We start from the raw sequence: 23,180 nt of genomic DNA on the forward strand, positions 1-23,180 counted from the left end.
TGCCTTTAAGAGACTTCAGCGTAGAGTCTTTCAGAACAGGAGCCTTCGTCCCTCCATAAAGGTTGCCATATACCAAGTGGTCTGTGTCATCATCCTCCTTTATAGCTGTGAAGCTTGGGTAACCTACAGCCGTCACATCAAGTCCTTGGAGCGCTTCCACATAAGCTGCCTCCAGCGCATCCTGGGAATTAACTGCCGTGAGCGGGTGCCTCACACTGAAATACTTGTAAAGACTAACTGCAAGAGTATTGAAGCCATGATCACCCAGTGTCAGCTGCAGTGGCTAGGGCACGTGATAACGATGCCCCCATGTCAGCTACCCCGCAGAGTGTTATACGGCCAGCTGGATCATGACTGACGCTCAGCTGGAGGGCTGAAGAAGTGCTATAAGGATCAGATGAAGGACGCTTTAAGGATGTGCAAGATCAGACCCGAGGACCTGGAGGATGTTGCTGCTGACCGTACCACTTGGCAACAGCTGTGTAGGGGCGGGGTTCGTATTCTGGAGATGGAAAGAGCAACCAGAAGACAGCAGAAGAGAGCCAGGAGAAATGCAGCCATGGTTGCCACCGCTACCACATATACATGTCCCACCTGCAACAGAGCTTGTGCGTCCAGGATAGGACTGTATAGTCATCAAAGATCTCACCATTAAAGGAGTGGACATTGTCATTAGATTTCGATGGACTACCGAAGAATATCAAGGGTTTTCTGGTTGATTCCTAGAATGGGAAATTGAGGAGAGATTTAGCTTGCAAGACTTATACTCTCTTGAGCTCCAAAGAATGAGAGGCTATCTCATATAAAATGATGCAGAATATGACATGGTACTTTGAGTTATTGAGCCATTGAGTAATACAGCCCAGAAACTGGCCCTTCTTCCTTCCTGCTTCATGTTGACCACAACATCCTCCCTGCTAGTTGCAGTTGCCTACATGTGGTCCATAATGCTCCAAGCTATTCCCCCCGTGCTCCTATCCAAATGCCTCTTAAATGTTGCAGTTTTACTTGCTTTACCCACTTCTTCTGGCAGCTCATTCCAGATATTTACTTCCTTCTATATAAATAAGTTACTTCTCAGGCTTCTTTTAAATCTCTCCCCTCTTATCTTGTATCAGTGCCCTGTAGTTTTGGATTACCCCTCATAAAGTTGTAAATCTCTCTTAGGTCACCACTCATTCTCCTGCTGTCCTGGGAATAAAGATGCAGTGTGGCTAACCTTTCCCTGTAACTTAGCTCCTCTAGTCCAGGCAGCATCCTCTTGGATCTCTTCTGTACCTTTTCTAGTTTGACGATGTTGACCAAAATTGTACACTGAACTCCAAATGTGGCTTCACAAATGACTTACATAACTGAAGCAGTATGTTCCTTCTCCTAAACTGGACGCCCTGATTGATGAAAGCCAGCATGCTATACACCCTCTTCATCACTCTATCTATTTACATGGCTCCTTTCAGCAAACAGTGCACTTGCTGTTCTTTCTGTTCCAGACCATACATTAGTGCCCTGCGTTCATTGTATAAGTCCTACCCTGGTTTGCTTGTCTGAGATGCTTAGTTAAATTACAAACCATTTGCCATTCCTCTGCCTATTTACCAAAATGATCCAGATTTCTTTGCATTTCATTGTAACCTGCTTCACTATCAACAAAGCTTGCTAAGTTAGTATCATCAGTAAATTTGCTCATTGTGGCATGTACATTCATATCGAAGTTATTTCTATAAGTAGTCACTAGCAGAGGTCCCAATACTGATCCCTAGCGCTCCCCACTGGCACAGGACTCCAGTCAGAGAATTGACCTTCAACCACCACCCTCTGCGTCCCATCGTCAAGCCAATTCTGAGTCAACTTTATGAGCTCCCCTTCAATCCCATGTTAATTCCTAACCTTCCAGATCACCCTGTCATGTGGGATCTTGTTCAAGACCTTACTAAAGTCCAGACAGACAAACTCCTCTGCCCTGCCTTCATATATCCTCTTAGTTACCTCCAAAATATTCAACAGACATGATCTAGCACAAACAAAGCTGTGCTGCCTATTTCTAATCAGGTCTAGAGCATCCAAATGATGGTAAATCTTGTCCTTCTGAATGCCCTTCTGTAACTTCTGGACAACTGGAGTCTGTGTCGGCAGTGTGTAGTTTGCTGTCCAGACCTTGGGCCCTTCTTCAACAATGGACCAGTAGCCACCTACCAGACTTTTGGAACTCTGTCAGTGGCTAATGGTGAAGTAAGTATCTCTACAAGGACTTCTGCAGTTTACCCTCTGGCCTTCCACAAGCAATAGGGTGCATCTTGACAAGCCATAGGGAATTTCCTCCCTGAAGGCAATTCAAGGCTGCAGATACCTCCATCCTTGTAGTATGCATATGATTCAAGACTTCACTACCACTGTGAACAGTTTTTTGGCTTTATTTGGGCTTATCTAATAAAGGATGTGCTGGCATGGGAGAGGGTCCAGAAGAGGTACACGAGAATGATCCACAGAATGAAAGGGTTAATTTATAAAGAGTGTTTCAAAGGTTCAGAGGTCTAATTTAATGTCAGAGAAATGTATACAATATACATCCTGAAAGGCTTTTTGATGGCTCTGGGCCTGTACTCACTGGAGCTTAGAAGAATGATAGGAGATCTCATAGAAACCTATTAAATATTGAAAGGACTGGATAGAGTGGATGTGGGAAGAATGTTTTCTATCATGGGGAAGTCTAGGACCAAAGGGTATAGCCGTAGAATACAAGCACGTTCCTTTAGCACATAGAAGAGGAGGAATATCTTTGGCCAGAGAGTCATGGTCTCAAAATTAACACCCAAGTCTGGGGTGGGAAGAAATGTCTTCACCCAGAGCATGGTGACTCTGAGGTAATCTCTGCCCAGGAAAGCTGTGGAGGCTCAGTTATTGGGTCTATTCAAAATAAGAGAATAATAGAGTTTTTTGATATTTGTGAAATCAGCGGATACAGGTTTAATGCTGGCAAGTTACAATGAAATTAAAGAACAATATTGATGTAATTGAATTGTGGTACAAGCATGAGGAATGGAAAGGCCCCTGCTGCTGCTTTGTTTTTGGGTGTTATGTTGTGCACAGTCCATGAAATTCATTTACCCTTGGTTGAAAGACTGTTTGAAATTGTGCTTTGAAATGTGTACAGTTCTGTAAAAATATGCAAGAACATTAGAAGATTACAATTGAAAATAATGGATCTTTTTTTCAATCTCTGCTTTCTTTCACTGTGTGGATTAATAAAGTGGATGAGAGCCCGGTGGACGTCTGACCCTTGCTATGCGTATTATGGTGTAGATGGCACAGACTGTTCCTTCCTTGAATACCTCAGTGAAAGAGAGTGGTTCTGTCCTCCTTTACCGTGGAAGAATCGAACAACTATCCCTACCAGAACTGAAACAAAAGTCCAGGTATGCTGGTACCTTAATGTTAAAGAATAATCAATATACTAAAAACAAAAGGAGTATTCTAAGATCATTGAAATATCAGAGCCATTTATTTCTTTCATTATATTTTTTATATCTGAATTGTTTAAACAAGCAATTTATTGTAAGTGTTTCCTATTAATTGTTGATGATATTATTCCAACAGAACCTGCTTAACTTGTGTTTTATTACTCAAACATACACACAGTGGCCACTTTATTAGCTACCTCCTCTACCTAGAAAAGTGCCCACTGAGAGTATATTCATGGTCTTCTGATGCTGTAGCCCATCCTCTTCAAGGTTCAATGTTTTGTGTGTTCAGAGATGTTCTTCGCACACCACTGTTATAGCACGTGGTTATTTGAGTTACTGTCACTTCCTGTCAGCTTGAACCAGTCTGGCCATTCCCTGCTGACATCTCTCATTAACAAGGCGTTTTTGCCCACAGAACTGCAGATCATTAGATTTATTTTTGATTTTCCCACCATTCTCTTTAAATCCTAGAGACTGTTGTGTGTGAAAATCCCAGGGGATCAAAAGTGTTTGAGATACTCAAGCCACCCCATCTGGCACCAACGATCATTCCACAGTCAAAGTCTCATGATCACATTCTTTCCCATTCAAATGTTTGTTCTGAACAACAACTGAACCTCTTGACTATACCTCCATGCTTTTATGCATTAATTTTCTGCTACATAATTGGCTGATTAAATAATTGCATTAATGAGCAGGTGTCATGTGGACCTAATAAAGTGGCCATTGAGTGCAAAGGAGATCTATATTCAGAACCTAGGTATCTGAAAAACATATATGTTTGATCCCATTCCACTTTGAAGCTGTTACAAGTTAAAGTTTCAGTATTTCAAAATTAAGGTCTCTACCTGCTGCATTGCATACGCAGAGGTGACTTTGAGTTATCAGATGATGAATCCAATGTTGGTGATATTGTCATTGACGTGACTGAGTCAGCCCTCCAGGCTTATTGTTAGGAAATAATAATCGCACATAATATGCTTCTGATAGTGAAGCTATGTGCATAGCTACTGTGTAACTGAAACAATGAAATACTGCCAGTCAAATCACTTTCCATATCAAGGTTAATAATACCCTTTGTCCTGAACCACAATGAAATAACACAAAGATAATCAGTAATAAGAAATATACTTAATCAAAATTCACTGCCACAAATTACAAATAAGCACACAAAACTATGTGAAAACTTTGGGTAACAATCTATTCTCTGGAGTTAGAAGCTCAAAATAAGTGCTGAAGAACTTGCTGTTGTGTGCTATCATCTGAATCTCCAAATTAGATTTCTGCTTTGTAATTTACTTGCTATTATGCTCTCGATTTTGACAGCTTATTTGCAATACAATGCTCCAAATACTACTGATGGAATGGCTAGATAGTAATACATGTTGTGATAGTTTTTCTAATGCCACTGATTTATGTATTTCAATGCCCTGTGGTGTGTTGGTTTGCTGGAAAATCTTCAGATCTTTTCCAACACAAGGAAGACATCCATCTATACAATCCTCCTGCCAATGAAGCTGAAGGTGCTTGCATACTGCATGGAAGTATTGGCACCTTTGGTGCTTCCTGACCCTCTACTAGGCTGTCTCCTATTGCATCCAGAAAGATGAGAAAAATTAGACTCCCATTGGAAAATCCATTGCTGGCATTAGCGGCTGTGCTGGGGAGCATTTCCTCGATAGAGCCATTATCAAAAAGACACAGTTAGACTTGTAGGATGCTTTCAATTTTTCTGGAGCAGCAAATGGCATCTTCTGCCAAGTAACCAAATGGAATACTGCCAGATTAGGATTTACAATTCTACAATATAGCCACTATTTTAAAGCGTCAACTAAACTCAATGAAAGCAATCAAACGTTGTATGAGGACTTTGCATTTAAACAGCCAGATGGCAGCTTCATCGGTAAAGATCAGATGGCTTTGTTCTGTCTGGAGAGTTCATAATCCAGCAAATGATGTGTTGTCTTTTATATTGATCATCTTTATTGTGTATCTATATTAGCAGAACTCAGCAGTTAGGATTCAATGAGGTAGCACCTCATTCTTCTGAATTCTAGTGAATACTGACCCAGAGCCACCATGCGGTCTTCATATGACAAGCCAGTCAATCCTGGAATAATTTCCGTGAACCTCGTTTGAACCCTCTCCAGTTTCAGCACATCCTTTCTAAAACAATGGCTCAAAACTGCTAACAATACCCCAAGTGAGACATCACCAATGATTTATAAAGTTTCAATATTACATCCTTGCTTTTATATTCTAGTCCTCTTGAAATGAATGCTCACATTATATTTGCCTTCAGAACTATAGGCTCAACCTGCAAATTAACCTTTAGCGCAGGGGTCCCCAACCTTTTTTGCACTGCAGACCGGTTTATTATTGACAATATTCTTGCGGACCGGCCGATCCCGGGGGAGGGGGGGGATTACCAACGGAAAGAGTAGCAGTCAAATATGTTGTGTTTACCCCGAGAGACTACAATGACCATGAAGCCTTGCACGGGCACCAGTGCGCATGCGTGTACATGCCAATTTTTTTTCTACGAATCGTTTTTGACGATTCTGTTTGGGTGGGGGGGGGGTTATCATGACCGGAATATAGGTCGACTTCATTTCTAAAAGAGTTTATCTAACAAATTTAATATTAAACACACAGCGTATATTTTCCTTGCATGAATATAGTGATAAGTCAATTATCGGGGAGGACACAGGAGCTTGAACTAAGTGTTGAACGAACTTCCAGTAGAAGTGGTTGAGGCAGGTTCGATATTATCATTTAAAGAAAAATTGGATAGGTATATGGACAGGAAAAGAAGGGAGGGTTATGGGCTGAGTGCAGGTCAGTGGGACTAGGTGAGAGTAAGAGTTCGGCATGGACTAGAAGGGCAGAGATGGCCTATTTCCGTACTGTAATTGTTATATGGTTATATAAATCACTTATAAGTCAATAGCATCATAGCATTTTAAGTAATGTTTGGATATTAAACACACAGCACATATTTTCCCCGTATGAACATATAAAATCATTGCAACACACCAATATCGCTGAATCAGTGGGAGCCCTGGGCTTGTTTTCCTGCAACAAGACGGTCCTATCGAGGGGTGATAGGAGACAGCGATACTCAAAGGGGTTTCCTGATGTCCAGTCTATTCCGCAATTTAGTTTTCGTTGCATTCATTGCAGAAAACTCTGCTTCGCAGCGATATGATGTTGGAAATGGAAGCAACGTTTTCAGTGCTTTCGTGGCTATCTCAGGATATTTAGCCTTGACTTTGATCCAGAATGCTGGCAGAGATGTTATGTCAAACATACTTTTCAGCCCGCCGTCATTTGCAAGCTTGAGGAGTTGATCTTTTTCTGGTGCTGCTAACTCATATCGCCAAATCATATTGTTTCCTCACGGCCCGGTAGCGTATGCTTTGCGGTCTGGTACCAGTCCGTGGCCCGGTGGTTGGGGACCGCTGCTTTAGCGAATCCTGCACAAGGACTCCCAAGTCCCTTTGTGCCTCAGATTTTGTATTTTCTCTCCATTCAGAAAATAGTCAACCCTTTCATTTCTTCGACCAAAGTGCATGACCATACACTTACCAAAACTGTATTCCGTCTACCACTTCTTTCCTCATTCTCCTAATCTATCTAAGTCTTCCTGTAGCCACTCTACTTCCTCAAAGCTACCTGCTCCTTCACCCACCATCATATTGTCTGCAAACTTTGTAACAACGTCATTAATTTCCACCATCCAAATAATTGATATGTATCGTACAAAGAATCAGTTCCAACACAGATCCCTCTGGTACATCACGATTCACCGGCAGCCAACCAGAAAAAGGCTCCCTTTATTCCCACTCTGGCTCTTGCCAATCAGCCACTGCTTCATCCATGCTGGAATCTCTCCTGTACCACCATGGGCTCATAACTTATTAAGCAGCCTCATGTATGGCACCTTGTCAAAGGCCTTCTGAAATCCAAGTATACAACATCAACTGATTCTCCTTCGTCTATCCTACTTGTTATTTAGAATATAGATAGAACAAAGAATGGTACAGCACAGTACAGGCCCTTCGGCCCACAAGGTTGTGCCGACCCTCAAAATCTGCCTCCCATATAAGCCCCCACCTTAAATTCCTCCATATACCTGTCTAGTAGTCTCTTAAACTTCACAACTGTATCCGCCTCCACCATTGACTCAGGCAGTGCATTCCACGCACCAACCACTCTCTCAGTAAAAACCCTTCCTCTAACATCCCCCTTGAACATCCCATCCCTCACCTTAAAGCCATGTCCTCTTGTATTGAGCAGTGGTGCTCTGGGGAAGAGGCGCTGGCTATCCACTCTATCTATTCCTCTTATTATCTTGTACACCTCTATCAAGTCTCCTCTCATCCTCCTTCTCTCCAAAGAGTAAAGCCCTAGTTCTCTTAATCTCTAATCATAATGCATACTCTCTAAACCAGGCAGCATTCTGGTAAATCTCCTCTGTACCCTTTCCAATGCTTCCACATCCTTCCTATAGTGAGGCGACCAGAACGGGACACAGTACTCCAAGTGTGGCCTAACCAGAGTTTTATAGAGCTGCATCATTACATCGCAACTCTTAATCTAACTCTATCCCTCGACTTACGAAAGCTAACACGCCATAAGCTTTCTTAACTACCCTATCCACCTGTGAGGCTACTTTCAGGGATCTGTGGACATGTACCCCCAGATCCCTCTGCTCCTCCACACTACCAAGTATCCTGCCATTTACTTTGTACTCTGCCTTGGAGTTTGTCCTTCCAAAGTGTACCACCTCACACTTCTCCGGGTTGAACTCCATCTGCCACTTCTCAGCCCACTTCTGCATCCTATCAATGTCTCTCTGCAATCTGCAGTTATTTCTTCAAAGAATTCCAACAGATTTGTCAGGCAAGATTTTCCCTTGAGGAAACCGTGCTAATTATAGCCTGTTTTGTCATGTCCCTGCAAGTACCCCGAAACTACATCCTTAACAATCTACTCCATCATCTTCCCAAACACTGAGGTCAGACTAACTGGGCTATAGTTTCCTTTCTTCTGCCTCTCTCCCTTCTTGAAGAGTGAGAGTGACATTTGCAATTTTACAGTCTTCTGGAACCATTTCAGAATCTGGTGTTTCTTGAAAGATCATTACTAATGCCTCCACAAGCTCTTCAGCCACCTCTTTCAGAACCCTGGGACGTATACCAACTGGTTCACTTATCTACTTACTTTCCCAAGAACCTTCTCCCTAGTAATGGTAACTTCACACACTTCATGACCCCTGACACCTAGATCTTCTACTATACTGCTAGTTTCTTCCACTGTGAAGACTGATACAAAATACTTATTCAGTTCATCTGCTATTTCATTGCCTTTCCCATTACTACATCTCCAGCATAATTTTCCAACAGTCCAATATCCATTCTCGTCTCTCATTTACACTTTATGTACTGAAGAAACTTGTGATACCTTATTTAATATTATTGGCTAGCTTACTTTTGTAATCCATCTTTACCTTCTCAATTATTTTTTTTAGTTGACCTGTTGGTTTTTAAAAGCTTCCCAATCCTCTGACATCTCACTAATTTTTGCTCCATTATATGCCCTCTCTTTACTTTTATGTTGGCTTTGACTTCCCTTGTAAGCCACAGATGTGTCATCTTCCCTTTACAGCTATATAGGTCAGACCCCATTTGTTATACTGTGCTCAGTTCTGGTCACCTCACTACAGGAAGGATGTGGAAACTATAGAAAGAGTGCAGAGGAGATTTACAAGGATGTTGCCTGGGTTGGGGAGCATACCTTGTGAGAATAGGTTGAATGAACTTGGCCTTTTCTCCTTGGAGCAACGGAGGATGAGAGGTGACCTGATAGAGGTGTATAAGACAATGAGAAGCATTGATTGTGTGGATAGTCAGAGGCTTTTTCCCAGGGCTGAAATAGCTAGCACGAGAGGACACAGTTTTAAGGTGCTTGGAAGTAGGTACAGAGGAGATGTCAGGGGTAAGGTTTTTATGCAGAGAGTGGTGAGTGCGTGGAATGGGTTGCCAATGATGGTGGTGGAAACGGATACACTAGGGTCTCTTAAGGAACTCTCGGATAGGTACATGGAGTTTACAAAAATAGAGGGCTATGGGTAAACTGAGGTAATTTCTAAAGTTAGTACATGTTCGGCACAGCATTGTGGGCCGAAGGGCCTGTATTGTACCATAGGTTTTCTATGTTTCTAATACTTCATCCTCTTTGGGATGTATACTGTATATCTTGTGCCTTCCAAATTGCTTCCAGAAATTCCAACTATTGCTGGTCTGTTATCATCCCTGCCAGTGTTCTTTTCCTATCAATTCTGGCTAGCTCCTCTCTCAAGCCTATGTAATTACCTTTATTCCATCCTAATACTGATGCATATGACTTTAGTTTCTCCTCCTCATATTTCAGGGTGAATTTGATCATATAATGATCACTTGCCCCTAATGATTCTTTTACCTAAAGCTCTCTAATCAGTTCTGGTTCATGACAGAACACCCAATCCAGAATAGCTGATCCCCTAGTGGGCTCAACCACAAGCTGCTCTAAAAAGCCATCTCATAGGCATTCTAGAAATTCCCCCTCTTGGAATCCAGCACCAGCCCGATTTTCCTAATCTACCTGCATATTGAAATCCCCCATGACTATTGCAACATTGCCCTTTTGACATGCATTTTCTATTTTCCATTGTAATTTGTAAACCACATCCTTACTATTGTTTGGGGGTCTGTATATAACTCCCATCAGGGTCTTTTTACCCTTGATGTTCCTCAGCTCTGTCCACAAATATTCAACCCCTTCCGACCCTATGGCACCTCTTTCTAATGACTTGATATCAATTTTACCATCAGAGCAATACTACCCTCTCTGTCTGCCTGCCTGTCCTTTTGATACAATATGTATCCTTGGACATTAAGCTCCCAGCTATAATCTTTTTTCAGCCATGAATCAGTGATGCCTAGAAAACCATACATGCCAATCTGTAACTGTGCTACAAATTTACCTACCTTATTCTGTATACTGCGCCCATTCAAATATTACACCTTCAGTCCTGGGTTCACCCTTTTTGACTTTGTCTGCCTTTAACATTGCAACTCATCCTGTTGATGGCAATTTTGCCCTATCATTACCCTCTCCTTACTAGGAGTCTTACTGCACATTGACTGTGTTTGTAAACCAACTACCTCATCTTCTGCTTCCGTTTTAAGATGACACCTGTGAACCTCTGCGACTTCTGGCTGGTGGCTAACGAAATAAGGATAGTAACTAAATACTTTGATACCCACACTTTTTCTAGCAAATGATCATCACAGGTAATAGTCTGTAACCTCCCTTTGGACTTGGAGGCAATTTGATGTGGCAGAGCCAAGGCAAGGCGAGGCTGCGGGCCCATTGGCGAGACTGCGGAAGAGCATGAAAATCTGGCACAGGCCATATTGAAGCCATGGGTTCCAGGCACCAGACTCAACTGAGCATGATATGAAGGTGGAGATTTACAGGCCGAATTGAAGCGGCGAAGTCTGGCGTATCCAAGCAGTTGTTCAGATGGATATTTAAGCACCAGGACAGATCGAAAAGGTCAGGGTATTGAGGCCCAAGGCGAGGTACAGGCTGGTTCAGATAGTTGCTTGAAGCGGCAGAATCTGATGTTCAGTTGGAGAGTTAAGCACTGGGCTGATTTAAAACAGTGGTCCCCAACCACTGGGCCGCAAAGCATGTGCTACCAGGCCGTGAGGAAACGATATGAGTAAGCTGCACCTTTCCTCATTCCCTGTCATGCACTGTTGAACTTGAACATAGAGTTGCCAACTGTCCCGTATTGCTGGGACATCCCTTATATTGGGCTAAATTGGTTTGTCCCATACGGGACCACCCTTGTCCCGTATTGCCCCCGCTAAGGTAGAGCGTTTCTATGAAACCTTTCGTGCCGAAATGGCATGAAGCAAAGAAACAATTACCATTAATTTATATGGGAAAAATTTTTGAGAGTTCCCAGACCCAAAAAAAACCTACCAAATCATACCAAATAACACATAAAACCTAAAATAAAACTAACGTATAGTAAAAGCAGGAATGATATGATAAATACATAGCCTATATAAAGTAGAAATAATGTATGTACAGTATAGTCAGGAAGATGAAGGCAAAACCGATTTGTGGGGGAAAAAAATCGGCACATACGCGCATGCGCATATTACATTCACACGCCACGCATGCGCACACAGGTGCCCACGCAAGGCTTCATGGTCATGGTAGTCTTTCTCGGGGTAAACACAAGCGTCCCGAGATTTGACTGCTACTTTTGTCCCTTATTTGGGAGTGAGAAAGTTGGCAACCCTAACTGTAAAAGGTATGTTGAGGTGAGCTTAACCCTACTTGAAGCCCCCCCCCCCACCTGGTCGGCCAGTCCGCAAGAATATTGTCGATATTAAACCAGTCCGTGGTGCAAAAAAGGTTGGAGACCCCTGATTTAAAAGATCAAGGTGCCGGAGACCAAGGTGAGGCACAGGCTGATTAAGATCACTGCTCCACAATGTTTACTCGGCTCTGCGCTGAACTATCGGACTCTCTTATGAACTTCAGTTCAGAAACGCTATTTGCTTGCGGTTACTGTTTGCATGATATTTGTTTTCATTGCACATTGCGTGTTAGGGATGGTCTTTCTAATGGGTTATTTTATTCTTTTATCTTCTTATGGATATGATGCAGTCTTTTATTATTCTCTATACATTGGGTGTTAGACAGTCGTTTTTCATATATATGGGGTTTGCTTTTGGGTTTCTTTGTCTTGTGCCTGCCTGTTAGGAGACGAATCTCAAGGTTGTATAATGCATACATAATTTGATAATGTACTTTGACCTTTGAACTATCACTTCGGATTCCATCCCCCTGCCACCTGTACAACTCTAGCCAACCTGCCCGTAAGGATATTGGACCCCTCCAGTTCAGGTGTAACCCATCGCTTTCGTACAGGTTGTACCTTCTCCAGAAGATCCACAAATCTGAACCACGAACCCCTTCCCACTGCACCAGTCCCGCAGCTATGCATTCACCTATTAAGTCATCCTATTCTTGCCCTCACTGGCACATGGCACAGGCAGCAATCCAGAGCTTACTATCCTGGAGGTCCTGTTTCTCAACTTTCTACCTAGCTCCCTAAAATCTCTCTTCAGGTCCTCCTCACCTTGTCCACCTATGTCATTGGTGCCAGATGTTCCAAAAGGGGACAGGGAGGGAGGTTAAAAAAAAAGGGGAAGGAGTGGCATTGCTAATCAGGGATAGTATCAGTATGCAGAAAGGGAGGACAACTTGGAGGGATCATCCACTGAGGTAATGTGGGTGAAAGTTAGAAGCAGAAAGGGAGAAATCACTCTGTTGGGAGGCCTTCCTTTAGCAATAGAGACACTAAGGAGCCGATTGGATAGCAGATTTTCAGAAGGTGCAAAGATAATTGGGTTGCACCTGAACCCAAGTTTAAACTAATTTGGCAGGGGAATGGGAACCAGAATGAAGAGACTCAGGAGAGGATGGATAGTAAAAAAGCGAAGGTAGCATACAGTCAGACTGTTAGGAAGGGCAGACAGATGATAGGACAAAATTACAGCCAGCAGGGTGAGTATCAGTGCATTAGGGATGCAGAATCAAAAATGGTAGCAAATACTCAAAGTGTTATATCTCAATGCATGGAGTATGAGAAATAAGTTGGATGATCCAGTTCCACTTTTACAGATTGTCAGGTACGATGTTGTGGCCAAAACTGAATCATGGCTGGAGGATGGTTGTATTTGGGAGTGAATGTCCAAGGTTACACATTGTATTGGAGAGATAAGGAGTTAGGCAGAGGGGATAGCATGGCTCTGCTGGTAAAGAATGGCAGCAAATCATTAGAAAGATGTGACATAGGATCAGAAGGTGTTGAATCCTTGTGGGTTGAGTTAAGAAACTGCAAAGGTAAAAGGACCCTGATGGCAGTTATATACAGGCCTCCAAGCAGTAGCTAGGATGTTTACAGATTACAACAGGAGATAGAAAAGACACGTCAAAAAGACTATGTTATCGCAGTTATGGAAGATTTTAATATGCAGGTAGATTGGGAAAATCAGGTTGGTAGTGGTTCTCAAGAGAGTGAATCTGTTGAATGCCTATGAGATGACTTTTTAGAGCAATTTGTCATTGAGACTACTAGGGAATCATTATAGTGGATTTGGTGTTATGTAATGAACTGGAGGCGATTAGAGAGCTTTAAGTAAAGGAACCCTTAGGAGGCAGTGATCACAATATGATGGAGTCCTGCTTGAAATTTGATAGGGAGAAAGTAAAGTCTGATGTAGCAGTCTTTCATTGGAGTGAGGGAAATTATAGTGGTATGAAAGAGGCGTTGGCCAAAATAAATTGGAAGGAGATGCTGGCAGGGATTTCAGCAGAGCAGCAATGGCGTGAGTTTCTGGGGAAAAATGAGGAAGGTGCAGGAAAGATGTATTCCAAATACAAAGAAATACTCAAATGGCAAAATAGTACTACTGTAGCTGACAAGGGAAGTCTAAACTCAGTGGGAAAATAGAGGATTGGGAAGCTTTTAAAAACCTACATAAAACAACGAAAGGAATCATGAGGAGGGAATGAAAGCAAGCTAGCAAACAATATCAAGGTGAATTGAAAAAGATTTTTCAAGTATATAAAAAATAAAAGAGAGATGAGAGTGGAAGTAGACGTCTCTGAAGAACTAGCCTAGGTCCAATATATTGATCCGATTATGAAAAAGGCCTGCTAGCTGCTATATTTCATTAGGAGTTTGAGGAGATTTGGTATGTCACCAAAAATTCCAGCACATTTCTACAGATGTACCATGGAGACCATTCTGACTGGTTGCATCACCATCTGGTATGTACGGGCAACTAACCAGGATCAGAACAAGCTGCAAAGGATTGCAAAATCAGCCTAATCCATCATGGACACTAGCCTCCCCTCCATCGAGGACACCTTCAAAATACGATGCCTCAGAAAGGTGGCATTCATCATTAAGGTTCCCGCCACTCAGGACACGCCCTCTTCTTATTGCTGTCATCAGGGAGGAGGTACAGGGGCCTGAAGAAACATACTCAATGTTTTAAGAACAGCTTCTCCCCGCTCCACAGTGAGATTTTTGAATGGTCCATGGACACTACGTTACTATTTTCTCTCATTTTAGGAAAGATGTAGGAGCTTTAGAGGGGTGCAGGGGAGATTTTCCGGGATGCTTCCTAGATTATGAGGAAAGTTTGAATGAGCTACGGCTTTCCCATTGGAGCGAAAGAGGATGAGTAGTGATTTGACAGGAATGTTCAAGATGTTCAATGTTAATCAGGTGCACTGCAAGTTCGATTCCTTAGTTTAGTTCTCAGTTGTAGTGACGACTAGGCCTGAAACTACGGTGTCACCGTTTTGCAGCAGCCCAGAGTGAGGGGACTGAAGCTGTTGTATTTCACCGGGGACGGCGTGGTACGGTGCCCAGGTCGGGGTCAGAACTGCCCTCCCAGCGTTTTGCTCCGCAGAAGACAAGCTTTTTGCGACCGACTGGAGTTTTCTTAGTGGCACTCAATGGACTCGGCCACAAGCTGCAGGGTCACTTGCTTTTCAAATGCCAGAGGAAGAGGCACCAAGCCATCGCACTTTACCGGGAGTGGCATAGCGCAGTTGTGGCAACTGAACATTTAAAATGGACTGAGCGTTCTAGGCTATATACATATATATTTGTCTGCATATTCTGCATCATATTTTCACTGATATTCTATACTGGTTTGTTGATTTGTATGTGCAAGTACTGGGCATCGTGCCGCAGCGTCTTGAGGAGAGGGGGAGGTGGGTGTTAGGACTCTTATTACATGATTGTGATTTTGTGTGTGCTTACTGTGTGTGACTGTTGGCAATGTGTCTTTGCACCTTGACCTAGTAGTAACACTGTCTCATTTGGCTGTAAGCGTGAGTATTCCTGTATGATAAATGACAATTAAACTTGACTTAAATTGAACTGAAGATGAGAAGAAGCGTAGCTGGAATGGATAACCAAAAACATTTTTCCAGGGCACAAATGGCTAATAGGAGGAGGCATACTTTAAGGTGATTGGAGGAAAGTATGGGGGGGGGGGGGGATGTCAGATGAAAGTGTTTTGCACAGGAGTGTGCTGAGTGTGTGGAACACGCTGCCCAGAGTCGTAGTAGAAGCAGATACATGAGGGACTTTAAGAGAAACTTAGCTAGGCACATGGATGAAACAAAAATGGAGGGTTAAGTGGGAGGGAAGGGTTAAGTTGATCTTAAAGTCAAAGGATCGGCACAACATAGTGGACCGAAGGGCCTGTACTGTGCTATGATACCTCCAACTGCACTTATACTTCTGTTCCAATCCATATCTATGTTCCTTATTACAAAGAAAGGAGAGAAATCACATTATGAAAGAGCCTGTGCGTGCAAAGATTCCATTCCTACTGAAGCTTCACAGGGAACAGCAGTGTTAGTAGGGATTATTAAAAAAGGATGACGTACCTTGGAAATCAGCAAGAATCTCAAGCAAAAAGTATAAAGGCTTAAAATTCTGAGGGAATGAGAGCAAATGACAGCTTCTAAGAATCTATCAGCACCTTTGGAAAGATGTGGCAGTGTGTCAAAAAGGAGAAACAAAGTCCACTCTGAACCCAGTACCAGTGATCCCACATGCATTTGGAAGCATGAAGGATGCAGCTTTGGCTTTAAAGATTTGGCAAGGTGTCTTGAGGGGGCAAGGAAATAGTACCTTGACATGCTGCCCAAACATTGCCGCATTCTCTGTCACAATTATGACTGAGACAGATAAGTTATAAAGGAAAATTCTCATTTGTCTCTTTCTAAGGAGGAATGAAGAAAGGTTACCAGTTTTATTTGATTTTTTTTCATTGTGTGTTGAATTTCCTCAGAGAATCGAATCTTGGCATCTCTGGAACATTGGTTTCACCAATTATTTTTATGTGGTTCTGCAGCGCTCCAAATCACTATCATTATAGACTTCAAAAACTATCATGCATTTCATTTGCCCGGAGAATGCACCGTAAAACAAAAAAAAATCATTATTTGCTTTTCTCTTAGGCTAACTAATATTGTACCATTAAATCTAATCTTTTAAACACAGAAAAAAATGTACTTTTCAACATCACCACTTTTTTTAATATAATCATTGGATTCAGCAGTTGTTGACCTCCCTAAATTCTTTTTATAAGTTGGTGGTGAGCTGAAGTTTTTGAACTGATGCAGTCTATGTGACAAAGACACCTTCCACATCTGTAAGAAGAGGTCTAGAATTTAACTGGTGGCCACTTTATTAGGCACACCCGTACTTCGGCTCATTAATGAAAATAAATTATCAGCCAGCATGTGGCAGCAACTTGCTGTATAAAAGCATGCAAGCATGGTCAGGAGGTTCAGTTGTCCTCGTATCGTACAGATGTACCATGAAGAGCATTCTGACAGGTCACATCACTGTCTGGTATGGGGAGGGCGGGGTGCTTCTTCCCCTCTGCCATACAATTCGTAAATGTCCATTGACCCCATGAACACTAACTCATTTCTATTATTTCTGTTTTTGCATTGTTTTAATTTAACTATTTATATATATATAGTTACTGTAATTGATTTACTTGCAATATTTTTTCTGCATTATCATGTATTACATTGAACTGCTGCTATTAACTTAACAAATTTCATGACATATTCCAGTAATATTAAACCTGTTTCTGATTCGTCAGACCAAACAATGAAACGAGGAAGAAATGTGATGTAAGTGACTTTAACCAAGGAATAATTGTTGGAGCCAGATGGGGTGGTTTGAGTATCTCAGAAACTGCTGATCTCCTGGGATTTTCACGCACAACAGAATCCAGAGTTTACAGAGAATGGTGCAAAAATAAAACAACAACAAAAATCCAACGTGCAGCAGTTGTGTGGGCAGAAACATTTTGTTAATGAGAGAGGTCAGAGGAGATTAGCCAGACTGGTTCAAGCTGACAGGAAGGCAGCAGGAACTGAAATAAACGCACCTTACAACAATGGTGTGCAGAAGGGCTTCTCTAAATGCACAATACATCAAATGTAGAAGTGTATGGGGTACAGCAGCAGAAGATCATGAACATACACTCAGTGGCCACTTTATTAGGGACAGGAGCTACTTCAGAATGGCCTATGACTTGAAAGGAACATATTATAAAATTATATCAAGTTCAATTTCCAGTTCAATTAAATACTAACTACCTATTTTCATATTTCATTCATTAAATCATTGGTTTTCATAGGACAGCAGACTAAAATTTTAAGTGACTCCCCAAGAAAATATACTAAAACCCTAAAATCCAATATAATATAAAAGGACTTAGCTCATTCATTTGCCCTAAAGCAGTAACCTTTGTTAGAGGCTTTTATTCTTTTTCTTTGGTTATGCAGTCAGTTATCAGCTTTCTATGTGTGTGAGATTTTTTCCAAAGCTGATTATCAGTTTTCTTCACAGAAAAAAAAACAAATGGAATCTGAATGAATTCAGAAACTCCATTGTGAATAACCGTGAAATTATTCATTTAATCTTTTATGTATTAAATGAAATTTCAACTGCATTTGATGCCTTTGCAATCCTATACACATATTAAAATAGTCACAGTTGCCCTCTTGTAGTAGCTTGCAACAATATAGGAGATATGGCAGTATGACTCCCATTATTTTAATGAAGTTCTGAACCATTTCTATATGAAATTGCAAGGACCTGTAGTGTCTAAAATGGAACATAAGAATTGCCTGTCTTTAACTGTTTTATTATGATATCTCTGTTTTTACTTTTAAGTAGAAAAGCTGAAAACACTAGAAATACTGAACAGGTCAGATAGCATCTGCAGAAGAGAAACTGCTTTAAAACCATTTTTTTCTCTTCAAAGCTGTTGGATGAACTCAGCAGGTTAGGCAGCACATATGCAAAGAAATGGACAGTCAATCTGTTGGGTTAAAGACCTTTCAGCTGGTCCAGATGAAGGATCTTTCATCGGAAATGTCAACTCTCCATTTCCCTTTACGGATGCTGCCCGACCTGATGAGTTCTTTCAACATCTTATCTGTTGCTTCAGATCCCACATCTACAGTCTCGTCTCCTCCTCCCCCCCCCACACTTTTGATGAAAAGTCTTTGAATTGATATGTTAACTCAAATGTTAACTCCATTTCTCTTTCCCCAAATACTGCCTGATCTGCTGAGTGTTTCTAGCTTTTTCAACCTCTGTTTTAGATTTGCAGCATCTGTATTTTTTTATTTTCTTATCTTTAAGCTCCCCTCACTCCTCTCCTTCTCCCCTGGGTCCTCTACCCCTTCCACCCCCCCCCCAGCTTTCTCCCCCTTATTGAATGGCTTAGAAATACATGATGTATAGGATGGAATACCAATGAGTGCTTTAGTAATGAATCTTCCTGAGAATAAAAATCTGAACCATACGGGTGCTGGAAATCAAAAATAAAAGGCAGAAGCACAGGAAACACTCAGCATATCAGGCAGCTACTGTGGGGGAAAGAAAAGCAGAGTTTGTAAATTTGGAGAGGTATATTGGATTGGTGTCATTACCGTGGCATGGGAAGCAGAGTCTCAGTGGAGATCTAATAATGGGATGGAACTTGCTCTAAAGTTCACCTCTACACAACACCGCTCCTGTGTATTCAGAAGCTCAAAGCAGCTGTGCAATAGAACCACACAGGTTAATTTCGCCCAGCAAAAGCAATCAGGTTATTATGTCAATACTCAATTCAGAAAGAGACAGATCTATGGAACACAATATGCTGGAGGAAGTGGCCAGTCAAATTTATGGATTGATATGGTTTGACCTGTAATCCTTTTGTAATTGCATTTCATTCTGGCAAGGATTTGATGTGCAGATGTGTAAAACTGGAAGAAACACTGCCAACCTGCTACCAGATTGCCAATGTGGTTTTCAAGGGAACTAAAGTATATGGAAGGTCATAGGCTCTATGTGAAAAAACCTGCAGACAATAATCAGCAGAGACATAACCATCTACAGGAGCAATTGCTAATTTACATGTGATTATTGCTTATTTCCTGAATTTTCTGAGTTTAACTCATGAGTACACAGGGTTCCCAGGTTCTGTGATCTCTCAGTGAAACTGATGGCAACAGAGCAGCAGCTAACCGGGTTTGAGGCACTGAGTACCTGATTCACCATAAGTATTTGTGCTTCACTGCTGGTGGCTTTGTGAAAGGCTTTCTTCACAACAGTATTGGTTTGTGAGGCAAATAACTTTTGTCAACTTTGGCTATGTAGTTTCGGCCCTTTAGCACTCTTGCTTTCTGCAGTTAGTAGGTCAAAAAAGTGCTCTTCGCAATTGATGATCTTCATACTGCAGTACCATGGGAACCAGGGGAGGAGCGAGATGAAAACAGCCTTGGGAACTACAGAATGCTACTACATAGATGTCCAGTCTGAATGGTTCTGATACCCGGACAGCTGGACATGAAATCCAAAACACACAACAAAAGTAACTGCTCACAGAGAATAGAAGCTTAGTTTCCTGACTGATTTGGAGCATCACGTCTTCGAGGTTCACGCTGTCACAGCATGTCTTTCCTAGAAAAGGGTTTTGTGCTTCCAGTGCTTCCAGCACTCTGCTGGAAACACATGCTGATTTCATGTTAAAGCTTTGTAAGTATATCAGACCAATAAATAATTTTTTTTGGCACTTACGAAAACTTCATCGCCAATGAATATGAAGCAAATATTTGCTTTGTGAGACAATTACCAAATTTGCAGAAGGTCATTAACTGTACTCATGACAATATGTTTCTCACCTTTGGAAAGGCTGAACAATGCATTAATTGGAATCCCATTCAATTAGTATTAAGTTGTCTCCTACCACAGGAGTTTTGGTAATGACTCAAATGACTGTAATCATTCTTTCTTCCTGTGGCACTCTACCCTCCCTGATGTGCCTAGTGCCTTAAGTAGACTTAACCGCCAAGGGACACCTAATGAATTTTAACATTGAAATGGAAGAAGCTTCCCCTGTTTCGTAAGGTCTGTTTTTGAAAATGCTTGCATAAACTAAGGCACATCCTTTATTGAAAGCAGTAACTCTGTAGGTTTCCGCAAATAAAACAATGTGAGGGGTTTTATGTTTAATGAAATCCATAACTCATTTTATTGAACTCCAAAACCTAAATTAAAAAACATTAGAAATCCTTATGTAACAATGTCATCAAGTCAGACCAGCTTCTTAAAGGGCTGGCTGGTGGCGCAATGGCATCAGCGCCAGGCCCCGGAGCGAAGGCTCCCGAGTTCAAAACCAAGTCGGGCCACCCCCCCCCCCAACGGAGCACGCTTTCCATCCGTGCTGGGTTGAGTGTCGAGCTAGCCGCTCAGCCTCATAAAAAAAAAGGGTTGAGTCAGGAACGTTCATATCGTGACCCAGTTAATCCGAAAGGAGACCAATCCTGACACCACGCGCTAGACAAGAATGGCTGACTGTCTGGTGCGACATGCTAAAAAACAAAGCTTCTTAAAGCGAAACCCCAACTCATTGTCGGTGGTTGTAAATTATGTATGTTTCTCCCAATGACTTCACTAAAACTGGCATTGTGAGCCTGCCTGGAGCTTGGACCAGCGGTCCAGCTCGGGTCCTGTGTTTCACGGATGGAGAAATCGCAGGTGCCTCTAGCCGTGCAGAGGTGTGTTGGCACACTCATGGTTACTTTGTAACGCCTGGGTCCTGACAACGGAATACTCCCAATCTTGGTGGGCCAGTTTAAGGTGATCTACCAAAAGACATTCAGGTTTACCCCTCTTATCTATGACAAAAGTCTTTTCTCCCCATTCCAAAACACAGAATGGGCCATCGTAAGTGGGCCTAGGGGGATGCTGGTGCGGTCAAAGAAAACAAAAACAAACCGGGCAGAAAGTAGGTCAACGGGGGCGCAAGAGTGCTGTACGGCATGACGGGAGGTAGGAATAGGTGAAATGGAACTGAATTTACTGAGGAATGTGGAACGCTGTGGAGAGGCCGACCAGGTGGTTCTGGTGTCAGGAATGAAATTGCCTGGCACTTGTAATGGCTGCCCATATACCAACTCAGCCACAGATAATTGGAGGTCCTCTTTTGGAGCAGTTCTGAGCCCCAGCAGGACCTACGGGAGGTGATCACGCCAACACTCATCAGTCAGCAAAGCCACCAGAGCAGCCTTTATGGAGCAGTGAAACCACTCACATAGGCCTTTGGACTGCAGGTGATACACCATGGTGTGATGTAGCTTAATGCCGAGGTTCTGGGTCATCACAGCCCAGAGCTCTGAAATGAATTGGGGACCGCAGTCAGAGGAAGTATCAGATGGGGCAACAAACTGAGCAGCTCAGCTGCTGATGAACGCCTGAGCCACGTCTGCGGCCATCTTCGATGCTAGGGGGATGACCTCTGGCCAGCTGGTAGTAGGGTCCACTGTGGTAAGGAGGTACGTGAAACCATGGGAGGGGGTAAAAGGACCAACAAGGTCCACATTGACATGGTCAAACTGTCACTCAGGGACCTCAAAAGGTGACAATAACACCTGAACATCATGGTTATTTTTTTGCCCGCTGGCACTCCACAGAGGCTGCAGTCCAATCACACACATTCTTTCTGAGGCCATGCCAAACAAATTTTAGTGCACCCAGTTTCTGTGAGGCCTTCCGGCCCAGAGATGAGAGATCATGTATGGAGTCAAAAGCAGTCCATCTCCAGTTTGTGGGCATGATGGGGTGAGGGCAACTGGTTGAGACTTCGCACAGGGAGAAACCCCATCTTCCCTGAATTTAATGTCAGCCAACCGCAGGCCCATGCCTGCTGTTCGGTAAATCTGGACCTCTGGGTCAGTAACTTCGTTGGCTGCCATGTTGGCATAGTCAACCTCTTTAGTTGACTCAACTCCTGTTGCTTTTTAGTAGTATGGGGTGGTGGGAAATCCAGAATAGTGGCTACTTTCGATGGGAGAGGTTTCACACCTTTTGCAAAGATGCGATGGCCAAGAAAGTCAATGGTTGACAACACAAAATGGCATTGAGCAGGGTTAATAATCAACCCATGCTGGCTTAAGTGCTCAAAAAGTGTGCGGAGGTGAGATACATGTTCAGATTTGGATGCACTGGCAACAATTATGTCATGCATGCAAATAAACAAAAAGAAAATCTAAGTCTTTTAATACAGAGCCCATCAGCTTTTGGAAAGTCTGTGCTGCATTTTTCAGTCCAAACACCATGCGCAGAAACTCAAAAAAGGCCAAACGGGGCATCATGGCTGTTTTGGGAATGTCCTCCAAGCACACAAGCACCTCATAGTAACCCCTAACTACATCGACTTTGGAAAAAATTAACTTTCCGCTAAACGAGCAGTAAAGTCTTGAATGGGTGGGGGGGGGGGGGTCCAGTCTATGCTTCAGGATGTGACTGGTGAGTCAGTTGTGGGAAAGTGACTCTCAACCCCATGTTTTGTGACTGTTGTGGAGAAAATCGGCTGGGTGAGGTTTTGAAATTCACATGCGGTGGTGCATGCTTTTGACAGAGTCATTGTGGAACTTACTGGGGGAGCAGGGTAACAACCAAAATTCCTTGATATCCACAAGTCGCCATTTCTTAAGGCTGACCAACAGTCCTTGGGCACACAGGAAATCTGCACTGGGGAG

General features: G+C 42.5%; 1 protein-coding gene across 4 annotated transcripts in view; it reads left to right on the forward strand.

The window, feature by feature from the left end:
• Positions 1 to 23,180, forward strand: part of LOC134336513 (alpha-1,6-mannosylglycoprotein 6-beta-N-acetylglucosaminyltransferase B) — a 930,404-nt gene that overhangs the window by 533,978 nt on the left and 373,246 nt on the right. For 3 of the 4 annotated variants that reach the window (XM_063030783.1, XM_063030785.1, XM_063030784.1), the window contains exon 6: positions 3,249 to 3,413. The exons of the other annotated variant lie outside the window; for it this stretch is intronic. In XM_063030783.1, the coding sequence (XP_062886853.1) occupies positions 3,249 to 3,413 (165 nt within the window). The remainder of the gene's footprint in view (positions 1 to 3,248; positions 3,414 to 23,180) is intronic. 4 annotated transcript variants of the gene reach the window in all.

This window comes from Mobula hypostoma, chromosome 22, assembly GCF_963921235.1.
Source record: "Mobula hypostoma chromosome 22, sMobHyp1.1, whole genome shotgun sequence".
In the NCBI taxonomy this organism is placed as follows: Eukaryota; Metazoa; Chordata; class Chondrichthyes; order Myliobatiformes; family Myliobatidae; genus Mobula; species Mobula hypostoma.